At 46.6% G+C, this 20,561-nt stretch overlaps 1 protein-coding gene across 2 annotated transcripts; it reads right to left on the bottom strand.

Annotated features, from left to right (window-relative positions):
* Nucleotides 1-6,182: 6,182 nt before the first annotated feature.
* On the bottom strand, nucleotides 6,183-19,003 carry TERB2 (telomere repeat binding bouquet formation protein 2). 2 transcript variants are annotated; one of them, XM_075006310.1, is made up of 7 exons: nucleotides 18,908-19,003; nucleotides 17,483-17,564; nucleotides 9,621-9,766; nucleotides 8,888-8,949; nucleotides 8,355-8,434; nucleotides 7,644-7,732; nucleotides 6,183-7,030 (listed from the first exon to the last, which is right to left on the bottom strand). In XM_075006310.1, the coding sequence occupies exons 1-7, from the start codon at nucleotides 18,969-18,971 to the stop codon at nucleotides 6,885-6,887; spliced, it is 669 nt and encodes a 222-aa protein (XP_074862411.1). In that variant the 5' UTR covers nucleotides 18,972-19,003; the 3' UTR covers nucleotides 6,183-6,884. The 2 variants fall into 2 exon arrangements, with proteins under 2 accessions (XP_074862411.1, XP_074862410.1); XM_075006309.1 differs by having other exon boundaries at nucleotides 7,638-7,732.
* Between the last annotated feature and the right edge of the window lie 1,558 nt (nucleotides 19,004-20,561).

The raw sequence follows: 20,561 nt of genomic DNA on the forward strand, positions 1-20,561 counted from the left end.
ACAGGACAGGGAAAGTGAAGCGTTACCTTATTTTGAAGCTGTCTGAAGGCAGCTGGGCGAGTGGTGTTCCTGGTGAGCCCGGCCTGCTGACGTGTAGGATGTGTCGACCAGCTGCCAGGAAGTGGTTAGACAAAGAGAACGCCGCCCAGTAACTAGACTTCCCTTGACCAACACTTCCTGCCTCAGATCATTTATTAGCCATTCACCTGCACCTCTGTCTCTGCCCAGCCACCGCAAACGAACAAGGGCATCACGGGGGCAGCAGTGGTTTCTGGCCAATAGGAGCTGCGAGATTGTGCTGAGGGTGGGAGCAGCACACAAAGCCTCCCCGACCCAGGGGCATGGAGCCGCCAGCCACTTTGAGTAGCCTGGGGCTGTGGCAGGCAGGGAGCCTGTCTGAGGGTCTCACTGGACTGCTGGTTGGGAGACACCGAGGTATGTGCCTCCTGGCCCGCGCCTGCCTTTGGTACCCGAGTCCCTCTCCCAGGTCACCACCCAAATACTCTGCACTGCCCCATCTCCCAGGTCTCAAACCCCTCCTATGCTGCTCCCCCAGGCCAGAATCCTCTCCTGCTCCCTTACCCCTCTCATGGGACCCGGCTTCCAACACCCTGCCCCAGGTCACAATCTCTCCTCTGCCCCCGAGCTCTATCCCAGACCCCGCGCCCCCTTCCACAGAGCAGCGCAGTCCTTGATCACTCATCAGCATCTCGGAGTGGTCTGGCCAGAGTGTTTCCAGTGGTAAGATCCCACCTCAGCTGTCTGGTCTCGCCGGCTCTCTTCTCTGGGGAGGGCTGGAACGAATTCTGCAGAGGAGCAGCCCTCCACGCTAACATCCACCTCTTCTATATGGCCAGGTGCACAGGCACCGCTATACAACAAACATTACCTTGCACTAGAGGGCGCCGCTATTACATGTTAGACGGATGCAGGCAGCAATGCACAGAGCAGTCATCTGAGTCTAAACACAACCCCCTTTCTTATAACTCTGCTATGTATGGATACTTCTCCTGGGCCAGGCGTGAGAGGCAGCAGTTGGGAGGAGCCAGCTGCTGGCAAAAGGGGACTCCTGGAAACACTCAGCCTGGAGCCAGCAGGAGCCAAGTCCACGAACCCAACCCTGCACACCAGCCTCTGGGCCTTGCCTTCCCTGGCTGGGCCTTCACCCCCCACCCATGCCCACACTCTTGTTACTGTGAGTCCTCGTGCTCACAGGCACCCTGTAGGGCACTTTCAAACCCGAGACACTGCTTACATTCGTAACGCTGACAGACACCAAACGCCAGGGACGCACCACAGACACTAGATTTAGGGCTCCTTCCAGCTGACTGTAACCCTTTGTCCTATGACGCAGAGGTGTTAACCGCCTGCCTCACCTGGTTCCATTCCCACGTATCCCACTTTGCCACTGGTGTAAATCCAGTGTCTCAGCGGAGTTGCTTGTGTTTTATATTCGCCTGAGATCAGAATTAGCCCCACAGTCTGAAAACAACAATTAGTTCATGCACCATTAAAATGCTGCTACCTCTGGTGCCCCTTGCAACATGAGGTGACTGTTCCTCCCTCGCAGGCAGCTGCGACACTCTCAGTGAGTTTCCCAGGCCATAAAAAGAGCTCTGTGTAGCTCAAAAGCATGTCTCTCTTACCAACAGAAGCTGATCCGGCAGAAGATCTGACCTCCCTCTCCTCTCTTGGTAGTGTTGTGCCTGCCAAGGGTCGCTGGACTCTGCCTCGGGAACAGACACACCCAGCACTGCTGAGACAGCAGAAGAAATGAAAACCCTTGAGGAGCACAGGAGAATCTCAGCAAGAAATGCCAGTCCTGGCATTCGCCGTCCTGCTGGGAGGACTCAGAGCCTGAGGTATGAAGGCAGGATACACACCCAGGTACTTTATTCTGCGGCTGAACTGCATCAAGCACAGTGGGATCCTGTCCATAACAGGGGCTCCAGGTGCTACAGCCCCCAGGATTGTAATAGATGGATGGAGTGGAGGGAACAGGAGCGGTGTTATTAAGAGGGTTGGGCTGGTACCCACAAGCTACCCTGGCATGAAGTTCAAACAGCAGCAGTTACAGTTTTCCATGTACTGCAGGTGAAAGCTGAGCAATGGCTTCAAATCAGTACTTGTGCCCCTCCTGTTAGCAACCCGCTGAAAGGTGAAATTACTTGTGGCAAGCGCTGGTGAAAAAGCCTATGATGTAACATGTAAGGTGACTTCCCCATGAAATCTAGCATCCCCGGTTTTGTCAGAAGGTCCCACTGGTACCGGGGATGCTACCTTTCAGATGTGATGTAATACACTTGGACCTCCTTAATCTGGGTGTCTATAATCTGGGAAGACCCATGGTTTGGACCCCTACATGGTAGAAGCACCATAACAATAATAAAAACACAATCAATTTAAATACTGTGCATAAAAACAAAAAGTATATATGAACACACACACACACACACACACTGTACCGTCTAGCATAAATGTAATTCATAAACATGAGCAATGGCAGACCATTATAGTATAGAGTTTGTGGTTTTCTGCTTAATTACCTACATATAATAAAAACAAAATAATCTAAATACAGTGCATGAAAGATTCATATTTGACATGTCATGCATGCACAGTACTCTACCATGGTTTGTACATACAAAAGCTTTAGTAATAGGCTTTGTTTACCCTTCTGGCGAATGTCTATTGTCTGGAAAATTCCATAATCTGGCACAGCCTATTTTCCAAGGTTGCCAGAATAAAGAGGTTCAAGTGTATTGACCTCCTGTGATTAGTAATGATTCCATGGCTCTTTTGATATCAGTCAGGTTAACTTTGGTTCCCTAACCAAATTCTAATGATGTTCTGGGTCCCTAAATCCCCTTGCAATTTCCATTGTGCATGGTATTGATTTCAGTGCCTGACAGAAAGCTGCTCTGTGCATTGTGCCTGATGCAGCAGCATTTTAATGGTGCATGAACTGATTGCTGTTTTCAGACTGTGGGCCTAATTCTGATCTCAGGCGAATATAAAACCACAAGCAACTCCGCTGAGACACTGGATTTACACCAGTGGAAAAGTGGGGCTGGAACCAGATAGTTTATAGAAGTGTTCGGGGCCTTGCATGACTATACATATAAACATCTGTTATAACACAAACCCCTTATTCAAGAGCTGCACTTACCCGTGTGGAAAAAAGTGTGCCTAAGCTAGATAAGGGTGAATCTGAAAGGGGACAAACACATGAACGGGCCACAGCAGAATCAGGAAACCACAACAACAGATTCCTTCCCCTACCCTGCAAAGGTGCAAAAATCAAAGCAGACATATCCAAGCTAGAGAGTACAATAGCTAGATGGCTACAAGAAAAATTATTCTGAACAAACTTCATGGCATCTGCTGCTGAACCTCTGCTTGGATGGTAAAAATACGGTCGCACACCTTAGCTCAAATGAAATGCCAGAGATGACGTTAAGGTCCAAATTTTTTGTAGGATTTTCAAAAAGCACCCAAGTGACCAATGAAACTCCGTGGGCTTTGTGATTTTGAAAATGCCACCCAAGCCAATTAAATCATGGCAGCTAGCCTCTCTGAACTCTGAAACCAGAAATTCGCCCTAGGCAGGAAGTGGTAGAGCCACCAAGACTCTGAAGAGTACAGTCTATGTTAATAAAGTTTGGGTTTACCAAGCTTAACCTATATGTTTGGTCTCAGTGCAAGAGACGTTCCCAGAATAAATAAATAAAATGTCAATTCTGAAAGGGAGAGAAGATAAGACAAGACTGTGGAGTGTGAGAAAAGCTGTACCAAACACAGGACGGGGTTCACTCTGCTACCATCTGCAGTGCCAGTTATCTCCACTGGAGGGAGGCAAAGTACACTAGGTTAGCGGGAATTCTGTTTGGAGGTTTGAAAATGAAAGTAAGGCGCTCTCCCTATTCGGTTTGCGGGCTATGTAATTTTGACATCGTCCTTTTACTAAATACAGGAGAGGCACCTTCTCTCCAGTTACATCCCAAACCACACTAGTGCAACAAAGCAGAATGTGGCTCCTTTTATTTAGCAGCAGCTTTTCCTTGCTGAAGGAGGAACTGCTGGTAGCCAACTATCCCCTTGACAGGGGAGAATAACATAAGCACAGCTACACCCAGTCGGACCAAAGGTCCGTATAGCCCAGAGTCCTGGCTTCCAACAGTGGCTTCAAAGGGTGTGAACAGAACAGGGCAATCATCACGTGATCCATCCTGTCCGCCAGTCCCTGCACCTGGCAATCAGCACATAAGAGCCACTCATAGCATAGGATTCATCTCTGCCCACCATGGCCAACAACCATTGATAGACCGGTCCCCCAAGAACTTTGCTCTTTTTTCAAGAGAGTTACACTTCTGGCTTTCACAACTGCCCACAGCAAATGACACCTGGGTAGACTGTACGAGCTATGAAGTATTCACACCTGAAACCTGCTGCTCAGTAATGGGACTGCATCTTGCACTTTGTGAAGGGAGAAACACTTCCTTATTCACCTTCCCATCACTAGTCATGATTTTATAGCTCTCTACCTACCATACCGCCTTTGGTCATCCTTTCCAACTGAACAGTCCCAGTGTTTCCACCCTCCTCGCATGACAGCTGCTCTCTGCCCGTGATCATTTTTGCTACTCTTCTCTAACACATCATTTTTTGGGACAGGATGACCAGAGCTTGGCACAGTATTCAAGATGTGGGCATACCGTGGATTTATACGCTGTCATTATTATAGTTACTGTCTATTATTTACCCCTTTCCTAATGGCTCCTAATCAGCGCTCCTGCTAATAATTTCCATGCACAGGCAGAGTATGTTTTATTATGTGCACCAAGGTATATGTGGATGTGCACCACCCCAGAAACATGCTGCCCATTGGGAGTAACGGGGGGTGCTCTGCCGACCAGCTGTGCAGCACCTGAATCTCTCCAGGGCGGCCGCACAAGTGCTTGGCTTACAAGGAACACTGTTCCGACCACTGTCAGTGTTTTTGTAGAGCCCGACACAGACACACATTTCTATTAGTGAATGCGGATGTCCACAGACAGAAATCAGTACCTGCTGATCCACAGGGCTTAACAACCAGGAGATGACATGATAAAAGACTTAGCATGGTGCTGTCACTCGCTGGCAGTTCCTCCCACCCATGTTGACAAGTATCAGAGAGGTCGCCGTGTCAGTCTGTATCTTCGAGAACAACAAGAAGTTCTGTGGCACATTATAGACCAACAGATATTTTGGAGCATGAGCTTCTGTGGGCAGAGACCCGTTTCATCAGATGCATCTGATGAAGCAGGTCTTTGCCCTAGAAAGCTTATGATCCAAAACATCTGTTAGCCTATAAGGTGCCACAGGACTTCTTGTTGTTCCCATCCATGTTGTAACACACTGAGTTCCGCTCCCAGACACATATGGACCCACCGGCAGTGGGGCTGGGGTAGCACAGCTGCAGAGTTTGCAAGAGCTGCTGGCATGGGGACGTGGTTCCTGGGAACATGGGCACCACACTCCTCAGCTTTGGCCACACCATAGCCTGGGAGTAGAATCCTGTGGATCAGCAGATATCGATTTATACCACAGTATCCACATTCAAAGGTAGAAAGTTGTAGCTTCTGCTTTGGATTTACTTATATCTAGTAATTTTGTACCATCTGCAAACTTTGCCACCTTGCTGTTTACCCCTTTTTCCAGTTACTGATCCATGAAAGGATCTTTCCTCTTGTCCCATGACTCCTTACTTTGCTTAAGAGACTTTGGGAAGTAATCTTACCAAAGGATTTCTGAAAGTCCAAGTTCACTTTCGCCCTTGTCCACAGAATCTAATAGCTTGTTGAGGCACGATTTCTCTTTACAAAAGCCATATTGACTATTTCACAACAAATCACTTTCCTCTATGTGGCTCTCAATTCTACTGTTCACTAATGTTTCAACCAATTTGCCTGGTGCTGAAGTTAAGCTTACTGGCCTGTATTTACCAGGATTGCATATGGAACTTTTTAAAAAAAAATGGCATGTTAGGTATCCTCCAGGCATCTGGTACAGAAGCTGATTTAAGTGATAGATTAACAAGCCACTTAGTATTTCTGCAATTTCAGTTTTGAGTTCTTTCAGAATTCTTGGGTGAATACCAGCTGAGCCAGCTGACAAATTATTATTTTTTCATTTGTCAGATTGTTTCAAAACCTCCTCCACTAATACCTCAATATGCAACACCTGTTCATATTTGTCACCGAAAAAGAAGAGCTCAGGCATGGAAACTCCCTCACATCCTCTGCTATAGCCTTGAGTGTCCCCTTAGCACCTGGACCAGCCAGAGACTCCACTGATTGTTTGGCAAGAATTCCTGCTTCTGAGGTACTTTTTAATGTTAGTTCTGAGTCTTTTACTAGTTGCTCTTCAAATACTTTTTTGGACTAATCATACTTGTACTTTACTTTTACTAACACTCAGCATTACCCTGAATAGTGTTTTGCATGCAGACATGTGAGAAAAAAACTTGTGCTCGAGAAGTCATTCTGAAATCAAACTGCATCTTGCAATTATTTGATGAAAGCTTAATTCTAATATAAAATACATTTTAAATAGTTAAGCCAAATGGAACCAGTTGTGAAAACACATTGAGTATCTCACACATTATATTCAACAAAATAATCTAGCCTGGGCCTGAACTAATACAAAAAAGTTCAACTCAGATTTCACTCTTACAATCACTGAACTAAAAAACCATGTAAGTACCACGGCAATGTTGTTTAAAGTTCTCATCAACCAACACAAAGGCAGAACACAGATTTACAATGCTAAAGATGTGATGTTATAAAATAGAACAGGCAGATACGTATTAAAGCTTTAGCAAAGCCAAATTTTAAAGGGTCATTTTACAGCTTTCTTTTCAATTTATTTTTCACGTTGGAGAAAATGTCCATTTCATTTTTAATCCAATATACTGAGTAACCAGAAGTGCCAGGAATGAAGTCACGTAGCTCACCAAGGTATTTCTTCATCTCCCTAGCAGAAACATAACCTGGAAAGTAAAAATGTAAATGCCTATATAAACACTACAGAAACTACAGCACCCAGACCAGTCATTTTACTGGACTTCCTGGAGGGTGGAATGAATATCCACAAAATTAAAAACATTGTTGAAATAGGGCTGGGGAGAATCCCAGACACAGAATCCCAAATACAGAAATGCCTGGTACTTTATTGCTATTTTCAGTTAGACAACATCAACCATTTTAATGTACTGAATAGAAGAGAGGGAAACGTATGCGCTCCCTAAAGCTCTGCTGTCCTTACACCAGGAAAAGTCAAATGTTATTAAATGATCAATTGTATGGACACAAGTTAAGGAAAGGCTTTTTCACTGGTGCAAACTGCAGAGAAAAAAACCAAATCCTCTCAAATCAATGTCAGTGAAAACCACACCCTTTGCTAAACCATGAAGAGATGCACTAAAAAGACATGCAAAAATGCATGAATGTTGATTGTACAGAATTTGTACAGGAAAAACACTGCACGATGTTCTGCCTGCATTACAAAAAATCACGAATAAGGCACAGAGAAAGCCAGTCCTCAGAAGAACCACCTGAACACTGTAAGCATCCGGCAGAAGCTCTGCCTACACTAACCTTTACCTGTCACCATGTTGTTCACTGGGTAATCCTGAAGTGGACAGTAGGCAAGTTTCCCTCCCATTGGTGTTTGTGATACTCTATTTTCTTTACTGTTGTAGAGAAAAAAGGTTATTTTGTTGTGTCATATGCTTTTTGGAGCTTGCTTTCCCTGCATTCAGCTAGTCACAGGAACTTCAAACCTTCCCTTCCCTGCCAATCTATAGTCAAGGCTAAGGACCTAAAGTCCACAGCAAGATCTCCTTATTTATAACAAGTCCAGTGCGACAAGATAGAAATTCTGCAGCAACTTCTGCTAAATTCACAAATGAAGACTGTTGTTGAACTAAACATGGAAGGAAATACTACAATGTGGATGGAATCCATGATCTTATTTGTTTGATATCACATTTTATCTCAGTACGGCCTTGCAGCTTCAGTTTTCATTGGACCGTAGATTTTTCTATTGAACAGATAACCACAGAGCAGAGGTTGACATTACAGGAAGTTGAATGTTTTGGCAACTGGACAGAGCACAGTTGGAAATGAGTGGAATACAGTTTGGGATCCTCATATAAACACACTATTTGTATGTTTCTTCAAAAATGATCAACAACAAAACAATTATTATTGACCTTTACACTGTAGTTGTTAAGATTCAGCGTTATCAATCAATTACTCATACACTCATATGCCTAAACCTATGCAATCATAACAAGGAAATAAAGAAAATACCTTCCATCCAGGTTGCCTTCTATTCTTTGTTCATCCTCATTTATGCTAGTCTTTACTGCAGCTGGTGATAATTCATCAAGCTGTAGGTGACAACATATGTTTTGATTAAAATTGTGCATACAGCACCTTCTGACTTGATGCGACTGGATAAGGAAGCAAAGAAAAGTGCCTGTAGTAACTATCATTTTCAGTTTTTGGTACTCCTTGATAAGCATTATCAAATACAAATTTTTATGAGTGGGCAATACATCCCACCCAGTGTGAACACACGCATGCACACAAACCCATACACAAAACAAACTTTAAAAACTGCACAAAAACCAAAATTACAGTGGGATTCTCAGGGTTCTACTGCATGCAACAGGCCAAAGGCAGTAGTAGACATCTCGATTATCACAATTAAAAAAATGTATCTGCTGTTTGACTTGAAGTCCTAGGATAAAATCCTGCCTCCACTGAAGCCAGACAAAGTTTTGCCATTGATTTCAATGAGACAGGATTTCGCCCCTGAAGTGCGTTTAGTACAACCTTACCTGTTCCACCAAGGAATCATTCATCTGCTCCCATATAAAACTACCAAGCTTTTGTCTAATTTCTGTAGTGGAAAAAAAAATAAATTAATGTCACGCTGTGCAGCAAAAAAACAGTCACCTAGAAGAAATGATACCTAAGCAAGAAACCAAACTATACTGACCACTGATTAATATGTAAGTCGGGATCTCTAGCACAGGTTATGCAGGTTTCCTTGCCCCCACCTCCAGCAAACAGCAAAACGGGGCTCCCACACCTGGCTAGACATGCAGACTGTGCTTCATGCCAGTGCAATCTGTCCCCCAAATCCACCAACAGGAATCCCAGGTCCCAGCACAGAACAATCAATTGGTACCCTACCATCCTCCCTCAGCTGGAGCCATGATCCTTTGCCCAGAGAAACCCCAAGCGCTAACACCTCTCTGCCAGAGGACTCCATAGCTGGCACAGCCTTGTCCCGCACATGCCCGCACCAGCTGTCACCATGCCTTTCTGAGACCCAACCCAGGAGTATTTACTACTCAGCCACACCAGAACCTGTATAGCAAAAGCATCTTTGAAGAAGCACTCTCTCCATGGGAACAAAACCGTCGGACCTTTCCTGGGATACTCCCTGCGCCCCCTTTCCCCCAGTGCACCCAGGCTGAGGTCAATACACTTATGTTCAATATCACCAACAGTCTGTTTTGAAAACAATGAGTAAATTGTGTGTTAAAGCCTTTATATTTTCCTCACCTTCTTGCACGCAGACAGGGGGAAGGATGAAATGACCCAAAGCCACTGTCTGCTTCATTTCAGAGCTGGCACTTGCATTTGCAGAGAGATAGCAAGAATGAAAAACTGTAGCTTTGCCCTCTATGTAATCTAGGCTCTGATGTATTCTAGAAGGGAAAAAAAACAGAAGATTTTATAAAAAAAAAAAAGTGGAAAAAAAATCAATTATTTGAATGATCCGTTTAACCACAGAATATACCAAAGTTGTACACAGTACAACTCACAGTCACTAATGAGCACAAAGGGACTATAAGATCTTCAGAGCACACACAGTCTTTTTGTTCTGTAGGCGTACAATGGGTAGCACAACAGGGTCCTGGTCTGCCAGTGGAGTTGCCCGGAACATGGCTCTCCCTACCGATGCACAAAATATGCAACTGCATAGGGCACCATGAAAGCTGGGGAATCAAAGTGCCCCAATTTCTTGGTGCCCTAGAAGCTGGATGCAGCAAGCAGCACAAGCATGTGCTGGAGAACTCAGGAGGAGCAGAGGGCAGCCACACAGCCAGTGGCTGGACAGAAGTGGCCACTGGCCTTGCATTGTGCCACTTTTCTCTGAGTGGCCGCATGGTCGCCTCCTGCTCTGGCTCATCACCTGTGGAGGATTTTTGCTAAGGACTGAAGCTTTAACAACTTAACAGTGGATGTATTCTAGAGAGTTAAGTACGCAGATTATTCCGTCTCTGCTACAAGCCTGCACCAAGAGCTCTGCAACTGGCGTATTAGATTCCTTTAACCTTCCTTTTTATTTAAAAACAAAACACTTAAGATTTTAGATTATAAAGGACTGGCTAACAAAATGCTTTTGGATAAGATCTGAGCCATAAATTAATCTGGGAATGTGGATGATCCTTTGGGATCAAAAGAACCCTTTCTGATTTGGTGAGACTGTTTTTCATAACCTCTCACCTGTACAGGGAGCATACTAGTGATGGCACAGAACTGGGATGTCTAAAGGGAATTGTTTATAAGACACCCTGCTAGCCAGGGTGGTAAGTAGGACTCTTTGTGACTGGTTTAGTGTTCCTTAGAGTGGAGATCCCAGAGTCACGGGCAGTAAGTAGCCCTGTCTCTAAGCAATTTGCCCTGACTTGACATTCCCAGAAGCATCCCCAGTGTTCCTGTACTACAAGCTCTGGTGGGAAAAACGAATCCTTAGTTCATAACTATAGGATATGCCTGCAGCAGTGTAGGTGTAGTTCCTAGTAAGGACAAGGTGCCAATCAGCAAGAAAAAGAAAGCCACATCAGCCTCACCAACACTCTGAAGCAGGGACACAGAGCCCCAGGGATGAGATAAATTGGCATTTTTATATACTAAGTGACATGGCTGTATAAACAGTTAAAGTAACTGTCCAAAGTAAAGCCTTTGATTAGAAGTATATGTCCTTATATTGTTTCAAAGCCACAAAGTACTGACAAAACCTGCACTTAATGTTTAGTGACCTGTCAGCCAGCACCCTGCCCCAATATCTTCTATGGAAGGGCTATCGTCATGTATGCAATGGGGTCCCACTTCAGAACTGAAGCTAGTGATGTCATAAAAACTATGCAAAAAAGGGAAACTTTTTAGGTGACAACATGCTGAATTCCCCTATTATCCTAACTGGAGAATGTAGTGCATCTGGCTAAAGTTAACAGAATATTGTCAGTTCACTCTGTGTGTCATCTGCATATAATTGACATTCAATTTACATAAGTATTCACTTTGAGGCTCTTAAGTTTGTTCTTCATTAAAAACCCCTCTGTCAAGTGCTCTTTTGTTTACTATATTTCCTTTCCTTTGTTTGTTGAAACTTATAAACCCAAATCATCTTGGACTGCACAAAGATCTGTACAGTGTAAGATCATGAAATTCATCCCTACCCTCAGTGCGGAGAGGAAAACATACAACATCTTTTTGCCCCAGGTTATGACTTCTGCACACTGTTTTTAGACAAAAGTTTAAATACAAAAGATTGTTTAATCACTTAAAATCTAACAGATCAAAGCCAATTACTTAGCAAGTAAACAAGATCCCAATGTAAATTTAATATACTAAAAGCACTGGATAGTTAGTTAATAGCATCCTTCAGTCTACGCAGACTATGAATCGCACCCTTCGTAGTTCATTTGGGATCATCATTTGCAGCGTCGACTGTGACTGTGAAGACCCACATGAGAGTGACAGTCGTTGCTGCATCTGTTGCATGTGTAACGGGTGTCTGGCAGGTCCTTACTGTGCTTTCTGTGGGCTCGCTTTCTCCTCTGCTAGCTGTCTGATCCTCATCTCGCCCTTCTGAAGGCCCTTGTGTAGTTCCTGCCTCCATCTGCTGCAATCGTCTGCCAGCTCCTCCCAGCTGTCCGGCTCGATGTCTACCTCCCTGAGGTCCCTCTTGCAAACAACTTTGTAGTGCAAATGGGGGCGTCCGGGAGGTCTTTTGCCAGAGGCTAGCTCACCATACAGGATGTCTTTTGGGATCTTTCCATCATTCATCCTGTGGACGTGGCCAAGCCAGCGGAGCCGCTGCTGCCTGAGGAGGGTGTGCATGGTTGGGATTCCAGCTTGCTCAAGGATGGTAGTGTTGGGCACTCTCTCCTTCCACGATATTCCAAGGATGCACCTGAGGCAGCGCAAGTGGAAGACGTTCAGCCTCTTTTCCTGGCGGGTGTACAGGGTCCAAGACTCGCTGCCATAAAGGAGGGTGCTGAGGATGCAGGCTCTGTAGACTTGCATTTTAGTGTGGGTGTACAACTTGATGTTATTCCACACTCTCTCACTGAGTCTGGACAGAGTTGTGGCTGCTTTTCCGATCCTCCTATTCAGCTCAGACTCCAATGACAGGGTGTCAGTGATGGTGGAGCCAAGGTAAACGAACTCATAGACAACCTCTAACGTATAGCTGTCAATGCTGATTGATGGAGGTTCAGCAACATCCTGAGCAAGTACATTTGTCTTTTTTAGGCTGATGGAAAGCCCGAAGTCCTTGCATGCTTTGGAGAACCGATCCAGCAGTTTCTGAAACTGGTTTTCTGTGTGTGACACTACAGCATCATCATCTGCGAACAGCATCTCTCTGATGAGGACTTTCCGCACCTTAGATTTAGCTTTCAGACCTTGCAAGATTAAACAGTTTCCCATCAGATCTTGTGTGCAAAAAGATGCCCTCTGTCGAAGATCCAAAGGCATGCTTCAGGAGGAGCGCAAAGAAGATCCCAAACAATGTTGGAGCAAGGACGCATCCTTGTTTGATGCCGCTCCTGACGCTGAAAACATCCGATAATGTACCGTCATATTGGATGGTTCCTCTCATGTCTTCGTGGAAAGACTGGATCATCTTGAGTAACCGTGGTGGACAGCCTATCTTGTGGAGTGGTCCATCCCTGTTGACCAAGTTAAAGGCCTTGGTCAGGTCGATGAAGGCAATATCGAGTGGCTTCCTCTGCTCCCTGCCTTTCTCCTGCAGCTGCCTCAGAGAGAAGACCATGTCAATGGTAGATCTCTCTGCACGGAATCCGCACTGTGATTCAGGATACACCCTCTCAGCAATCTTCTGGAGTCTGCCAAGGATGATGCGAGCAAACAGTTTACCAGTGATGCTTAGGAGGGAGATTCCACAATAATTGTTGCAGTCGTTTCTGTCTCCTTTGTTCTTATACAAGGTTACGATGTTAGCGTCGTGCATATCCTGTGGAACCTCTCCGTCTCTCCAGCAGAGGCACAGTAGCTCATGCAGGGGTTCCAGGAGAGTGTCCGTGGCACACGTCATTACCTCTGGTGGTATACCATCCTGGCCTGGGGCCTTTCCTACTGCAATGCTGTCGATGGCTTTCTTCAGTTCGTCCACAGTTGGTTCCTGATCCAGTTCGTCCATTACTGGTAGGAGCTCGACGGCATCGAGGACTGTATCAACCACAATGTTCTCGCGTGAGTACAGCTCGGAGTAGTGCTCGACCAGCGCTCCATCTGTTTGGCTTGGTCAGTGATGACTTCACCAGATTTGGATTTCAGAGGTGCCATCTTGTTCTGGGTGGGTCCTAATGCCTTCTTGATGCCCTCGTACATTCCCCTGAGATTACCAAAGTCAGCACTGGCCTGGATGCTGCTGCATAGCTCAAACCAGTAGTTGTTGGCACAGCGCCTGGCCGTCTGCTGTACTGTTTTTCTGGCTGCTCTGAGTGCTTGCAGGGTACTCTGGCTCGGCCAGCATTTGTATTCCAGGAGTGCAGCGCGCTTCTTTTCGACGGCTGGAATCATCTCATCGGAGTTAGCTTCGAACCAGTCATTTGTGTTTCTAGCTATTCTTCCAAACACTGACAAGGCCATGTTGTAAACTGTATCCCTCAGATGCTGCCATCTGGATGTCACATCGGCACCCCCAGGGCTGCCGCGCAGATTCTCCTCGAGGGTCTCTCTGAACTTTTCAGCTCTCTCTGAGTTTGCTGTCTTTCTGGCATCAATGTGGGGCCTTCCAGTTGGTTTAGAGTGGTACAGCTTCTTGGGTCTCACCTTGAGTTTGGAGCAAACTAGCGAGTGATCTGTATCGCAGTCAGCACTATGATAGCTGCGTGTCAGAAGGACGTTTCTGAGGTTATCGTGTCTAGTGATGACCACGTCTAGTTGATGCCAGTGTTTCGAGTATGGGTGTCTCCATGACACTCTGTGCTGTGGCTTGGTTTGGAAAAATGTGTTTGTGATGCACAGATTGCGGTACGTGCAAAGTTCGAGAAGACGATGTCCGTTTTCATTCACTTTTCCCACACCAAAGTGGCCGAAGTAGGAAGGCCATGAGTCACGATAGGCTCCAACTCTTGTATTGAAGTCACCCAAAATGTACAGTTGTTCGCGAGTAGGTATTTGCGCTATGGCAGCACTAAGCACGTCACAGAACTTGTCTTTTACTTCCGGTGCGGCGTACAGGGTTGGAGTGTAAGCGCAGATCAGGTGGACAGGACCGGCGCAAGTTTGAAGTATGACCTGAAGGAGTCTTTCTGATCCGCCCATGACTAATTCCACCATTTGTAGAAGGGTGTTTCTGATGGCAAAGCCAACACCATGCTCCCTGGGTTCTTCTTGGGCTTTACCCTGCCAGAAAAAGGTGGTCCTTTTCCTTTAGAGATCCCGAATCTGCGAGTCACGTCTCTTGCAGAGCAGCAATGTCAACTTGGAGCCTCTTCAATTCCTCATTGATGACAGTGGTCTTTCGGGTGTCGCTGATGTCCTGAAGATCTTCAATCAAACCAGTCAGCATGGTCTGTACGTTCCAGCAAGCAAGCTTAAAACTTTGATGGTTTCCTTTTCTTGTTGATTTTCTTATTGGTTTGCCTGATGCTCAAATTTCAGTCACTTGTCAGGTTTGGGAACCTTAAGCCTCACGCACCCAGTGAGGCAGGTGAACTGTGGCAGGACAGTACCCTTCTGGCTGGGGGCTGCCCAGCTTGAGGTGGGAGGTGATTGTCCAGTGAGATGCGATGATCTCTCCCACCGCCAAAGGCAGCCCTTGGCGCTTGTTCTCTATACCAATTGAACAAGAGCTTATAACCGGAATATGTTACCTCCCGTGTTGGTTCAACGCTGTTAAGTGATGCTGAAGTAACTTGCCAGGCGCGAGCCTGGGCAATTTTTTGGGACCCTGAGCTGCCCAGACGCCAGTGTTCCCCTCTAGGCTTTACTGATATAGTCCAAAGGAAAGGATAACCTCTATGTCTGGTACCAGCTCAGCTGTAGGAGTTGCTGGGTCAATGCCAGAAGCTGGCACAGAACCGCCTTAGGACTCACCTCTGGATTTTCTGTCAGGGTTTACTCCCTTAAAAGCATTGGATATGAGTAGCAAATTCCCACTATAAATGATTTAAGTCAGCTGCAGAGATTCTTAAGGGGACAGCTTCTCATTTGCAGCTTAGAAACCCAAAGTATTGTTTTCAGTTTCTAGAAATCCCTCTAGCCTGGGTCCGCTCATTAAGGGTGGAGTTTATAAAAATCATCAGCCAAGAGTGCCCATACCACAGTGCTGTAGCAGCAGCATTGTAACATAGTGTAGACATATCCTTCACTTAACACTGCTCCTCACTGAAGTAATTCAGTGGGAACAGTGTTGATCACTTTTAAAAATTCCATGTGCATTTTTAATTTACTGCTATTTAAATATGTCTCTGAAGACATCCACGCAGTGTGCAGCGGCAGTTAGTAAAGTAAATAGGATGTTAGGAATTATTAAAAAAGGGATAGATGATAAGACAAAAGATATCATACTTCCCCTATATAAAACTATGGTACGCCCACATCTTGAGTACTGAGTGCAGATGTGGTCTCCTCACCTCAAAAAAGATATATTGGCATTAGAAAAGGTTCAGAAAAGGGCGACTAAGATGATTAGGGGTTTGGAATGGGTCCCATATGGGGAGAGGCTAGAGAGACTGGGACTTTTCAGTCTGGAAAAGAGGCGATTGAGGGGCGATATGATAGAGGTATATAAAATCATGAATGGTGTGGAGAAAGTGAATATAGAAAAATTATTTACCTTCTCCCATAATACAAGAACTAGGGGACACCAAATGAAATTGATGGGTAGTAGGTTCAAAACTAATAAAAGGAAATTTTTCTTCACACAGCGCACAGTCAACCTGTGGAACTCCTTGCTGGAGGAGGCTGTGAAGGCCAGGACTCTATTAGGGTTTAAAAAAGAGCTCGATAAATTTTTGCAGGTTAGGTCCATAAATGGCTATTAGCCAGGGGTAAAGTATGGTGCCCTAGCCTTCAGTACAAGGGCAGGAGATGGATGGCAGGAGATAAATCACTTGATCATTGTCTTCTGTTTTCCTTCTCTGGGGCACCTGGCATTGGCCACCGTCGGCAGACAGGATACTGGGCTGGATGGACCTTTGGTCTGACCCAGTATGGCCATTGTTATGTTCTTATGTAAATATCAACATTAATTATTGTGTTAAATAACAATGTTGATTTTCATTTTGCATTATGTTTTACATATCATTAGATTTAACTGGTCCTTTACTCAAATATTTTTATTTTCCTTCATTTCAGTCATTGCTCTGGAGTCGGGTGGAGGATGAGGGGTTCAGTACACAGGCTGCCCTGGGGAGATGGGGCAGCCTCAGGATGCTCACACTGCAGCAACTTGGGGCGAGGTGAGAAGTGACTCTCCATGGCTGCTGCTGCTGCAGTGGGCACAGTTAGGGGAAGGTGCATGTCCCCCAGCTGCGGGACAGACAGATACACAAACTCTCTGAAATATAAGGTGATAGATATCCCTTTCTCCACCCCTGCCTCCTGCTGCCCCAGTGTGGTTCAAGCTGTCTAGTCCCCATCTCTGGCTGCTCGCTGCCCCCCTGTGGTCATTATACAGTATAACTGTCCCTGTTAGCAGAGCCCTCCCTTTCTCTTTTATGAGAAAACTACATTCCAAATACATCCCATTGTACTGGCACATCCCAGCACCTTACTTTAAGTTATGATAAGACAAAGCTGCATACCAAATTTGGTAGTCTTAGCTCTTACCATTTCGAAGTTCTTCAACAAATTGATAGACAAATTCTCTTGATTATATAGTAGATTAATTGTGCAGCTGAAGAACACTAACAGGCTAGATGTATACAGTACGTACTCCGAGAGCTCCACCATATGCAAGGTGCACAAAGTTTCCAAAAGTATGATAATGGAATTCTAATAATCCATAACAAAAACAAGGAAAAGATAGCAGAATTTTATTAACTGCAGGCACTTCCAGAGAAGCAGAAGAGGTTAAGTAGGGTCAGTGCGTATCCAAAAATACTCCACAGATAAGAAGACTGCCAAACAGTTATAAGAGTCAAACCTATCAAGTGTACCTCTGTGTATCAGGGTGTGAAGCATCACTACTGAAAAGGTAATCAGCACCACGATGAGTTGAAATCACTCCTCCTTCAGCCACTGCAGAAAAATGGGCACAATGAGTGCATATGGCACCCTTAATTCAGAACACCTTTCTATTTGTGGAGGTCAGTGCCTCCAGGCCTAAAGGAACAAAATATGAACATCTGCTTTTGAACTGACGGCTGGCCCTCCATCATAGAGCAATAGATACGAAGGCCAGAGGCCATCTAGTCTGAGCTGCAGAACTCAATCCAGAAAATTTCACCCAGTTATTCCTGCATCAATCCTACTCAGCCTAATGCAAACTAGAATCTACCTTCTCCACTGCTCAGCAATTTGAAATATTTTTAAACTCAAATTTCTGTATTTAGGAGCAACAAGAAGTCCTGTGGCACCTTATAGACTAAGGGATATTTTGGAGCATAAGTTTTCATGGGGAAAGACCTGCTTTGTCAGATGCATCTGACGCTTGGGGAGATCAGGAGCTTGGTTCACAGTTTGAAGGAGCTCGGCTCAGGGGAGAAAGGAAGGTGCAAAGAAAGGTGGTTTTCAGACACATTTCCCCCCTCCTTATTCTGGAGCTAGCCAGCAACCTGCCCTAACTTTGGACTTGTGTACACACACACACACACACTCTCTCTCTCTCTCTCTCTGTCTCTCTCTGCTCACAGCAAGCATTACCCTGTCAAACGCTAAGTGCCCATGTGGATGAAACGTTTCATATTGCACTTTGATCTATCCCACTTTGAAACAGGAGGTCGAAACCTATGAATTAAGGCAGGGTGCAGGAAGGGGGCAGAAGACCCCCTTGCGGGAGCACAGCACCACAATCAGCTGCTGGGTCGCAGGCTCATCCATCTCATTAGAAGTGCTGATGTGACTCTTTTTACGTACAGTACATGCAGGCTCCAGACCAGAGCTCAGGGTTGTGAGCTCCATCCTTGCGGTTGCCCTTTAGCGATCTGTAGCAAATAGATTCGGGGGGAAAAAAAAAGGGGGGGATGGTGCTTGGTCCTGCCAAGAGAGTCAGGGACTGGGACCCGATGACCTCTTGAGGCCCCTTCCAGCCCCATGAGATGTGTGTCTCCAACTGCTCACTCACCCTTCTACACGGACTGATGCGCTTTTCGCAGTCGAACACCTTTTCTTACACATGACAAGGGGGTTTTCCCCCCACAGGAACATCACAGAGATGCCATCCGTTCGGACAGCACTGGGCGGGCCGGGGCAGGGCGGCTGCTCGCAGGCGTGCGAAGTGGGGCCCGCTGTAAACATTTTGCTCAGACCTGGGGTGTGCAGCCCCCCCAGCAGCGCGGTGGGCCGCCCCTCCCCCCAGCAGCGCGGTGGGCCGCTGCTTCGTCCCTCCCCCCGCCGGGCCCGGGCCCCTCGGCCGCCCTCACCCCACAAGTCGCGCTGCTCGCGGCGGACGCTCTGCGAGAACCAGGCGCTGCGGCCCCGGAACATCCTGGGTAACAAACGCTCTCGCGCCCCGGCAGCGCCTCAGCAACCGCGTCCCCGCCCCCGCCTCGACCGACCCGCCCACGGACGCTGCCCCGCCTCCAGGGGAGGGGCTGAGCGCTGCCCCGCCCACGGACTCTGCCCCGCCTCCAGGGGAGGGGCTGAGCGCTGTCCCGCCCCCAGACTCTGCCCCGCCTCCAGGGAAGGAGCCACCTCCTCACCTCCCAGGCCCGGGCCACCAAACAGGAGGCGGCCCAGGTAAGTGTCCTGCACCCCTTCCCTCTGGCCTAAGCCCACTTCCACACCCCAACTCCCTCTGGGACCCTGTTGCCTCACCTCCTGCCCTGAGCCTGCTCCTGCACCCAAACTCCTGCCCAGATCCCAAATCCCTTAACCCTCCTCACTCCACACCCCTTGCCCCCAGCCTGAAGTCCCCTCCTACCTCCCAAATACCTCATCCCCAGCACCGCCCCAGCACCCACACCTCTAGGTGGAGCCCTCCCCCACCAACCCCCTGCCTCAAACCACAGCCCACTCTGAACCCCCCCGTTTGGCCCCACTCTGTAGCCTAGGGGGTCCCGTAAAATCTGATACTCCCAATGCCCAGAAAAGTTAATCTGGTCCTGCATGTCAAGTTAATGTTATTTATCTTTTGCAAACTTTTGTGTTCATGAACTGCAACACACCATAGTCTAGAGCCCAGTCAACCAAAGAGTGCCTTGGTCCTTCTTGCTCCTCCCTTACGATTGTTTCCATTGGAAAAAGATGTCCTTTTACAGTCTTTTAAAGTCATGGGCTCATGGCAGTGGACTTTGCTGACCTGGTAACTATTCACGCCTCGGTACAGTTCTTGCTCTCCATTTGCTACTTCTTGTGTTTAGCAGTAGCCTTTGTGCAGCTGTCAGAGAGTCACAGCTGTTCTCGGCATCAGCTTCTGCTTCTGCCCCCTTCTAGGTACTATTTGACAACAAATCTGTCTGCAGAGGTTTCTCTGCAAAGTTCTCTGCTGGTTTGTGGTCCGTAAGAATACAATTTGGTTTAAAAGAACAACTTTTCTATTCAAGAAGTGGGTCCCAACACACATTTCTCTCCCAGTCGTAGCCAGTTGAGCTTGTTTTACTTAGAAGGAAATGTTGACCCTTTCCTTGCCGAGCAGGATCCTTTTAATACTTAGAACATGTGAAGCAAACCATCCTCATCCTCTGCTCCTTTAACCAACTCCTAACTCCACTGCCTTCATGCAACCTCCTGAAAACAACCCAGTCCAAATACTGCCCTTCGCTACAGCTAGCTCCATTTGTTCTCTCCAATCTGGTTCCCTAATGGTTTCCTACACAGGCCTGGCTGGACTTAATGAACTCATTTTCCACACTTTCAGGATCCTAAATCAATGGTTCCTGCCCCAGCTAGTGGAACTGGTGAAGTGGGGAGTATTTGCCAGGCCACAAGGGCATTTCCCATCAACAGAACAGGTTGAGATTGAATCAGCACTTATTCACAGCAGAAATCCCACATGGCTCACCCAATCACCACCAGAAATTCCACACCACTCACCCAATTACCACCTCCCACACTGCCAACTACCTACCTTTAAAG

This window comes from Carettochelys insculpta, chromosome 12 (genome assembly GCF_033958435.1).
Source record: "Carettochelys insculpta isolate YL-2023 chromosome 12, ASM3395843v1, whole genome shotgun sequence".
Taxonomy (NCBI): Eukaryota; Metazoa; Chordata; order Testudines; family Carettochelyidae; genus Carettochelys; species Carettochelys insculpta.

What these genes read in the sequence shown, in the direction of transcription:
- TERB2 (XM_075006309.1), bottom strand. Translation starts at nt 18,971, where the DNA reads ATGTTCCGGGGCCGCAGCGCCTGGTTCTCGCAGAGCGTCCGCCGCGAG. An exon ending in CGAGCAGCGCGACTTGTGGG is followed by an intron (nt 17,565 to 18,907) that starts GTGAGGGCGGCC and finishes ATTTTTCTGCAG; the next exon opens with TGGCTGAAGGAGGAGTGATT. An exon ending in CAACATGGTGACAGGTAAAG is followed by an intron (nt 7,031 to 7,637) that starts GTTAGTGTAGGC and finishes TTTACTTTCCAG; the next exon opens with GTTATGTTTCTGCTAGGGAG.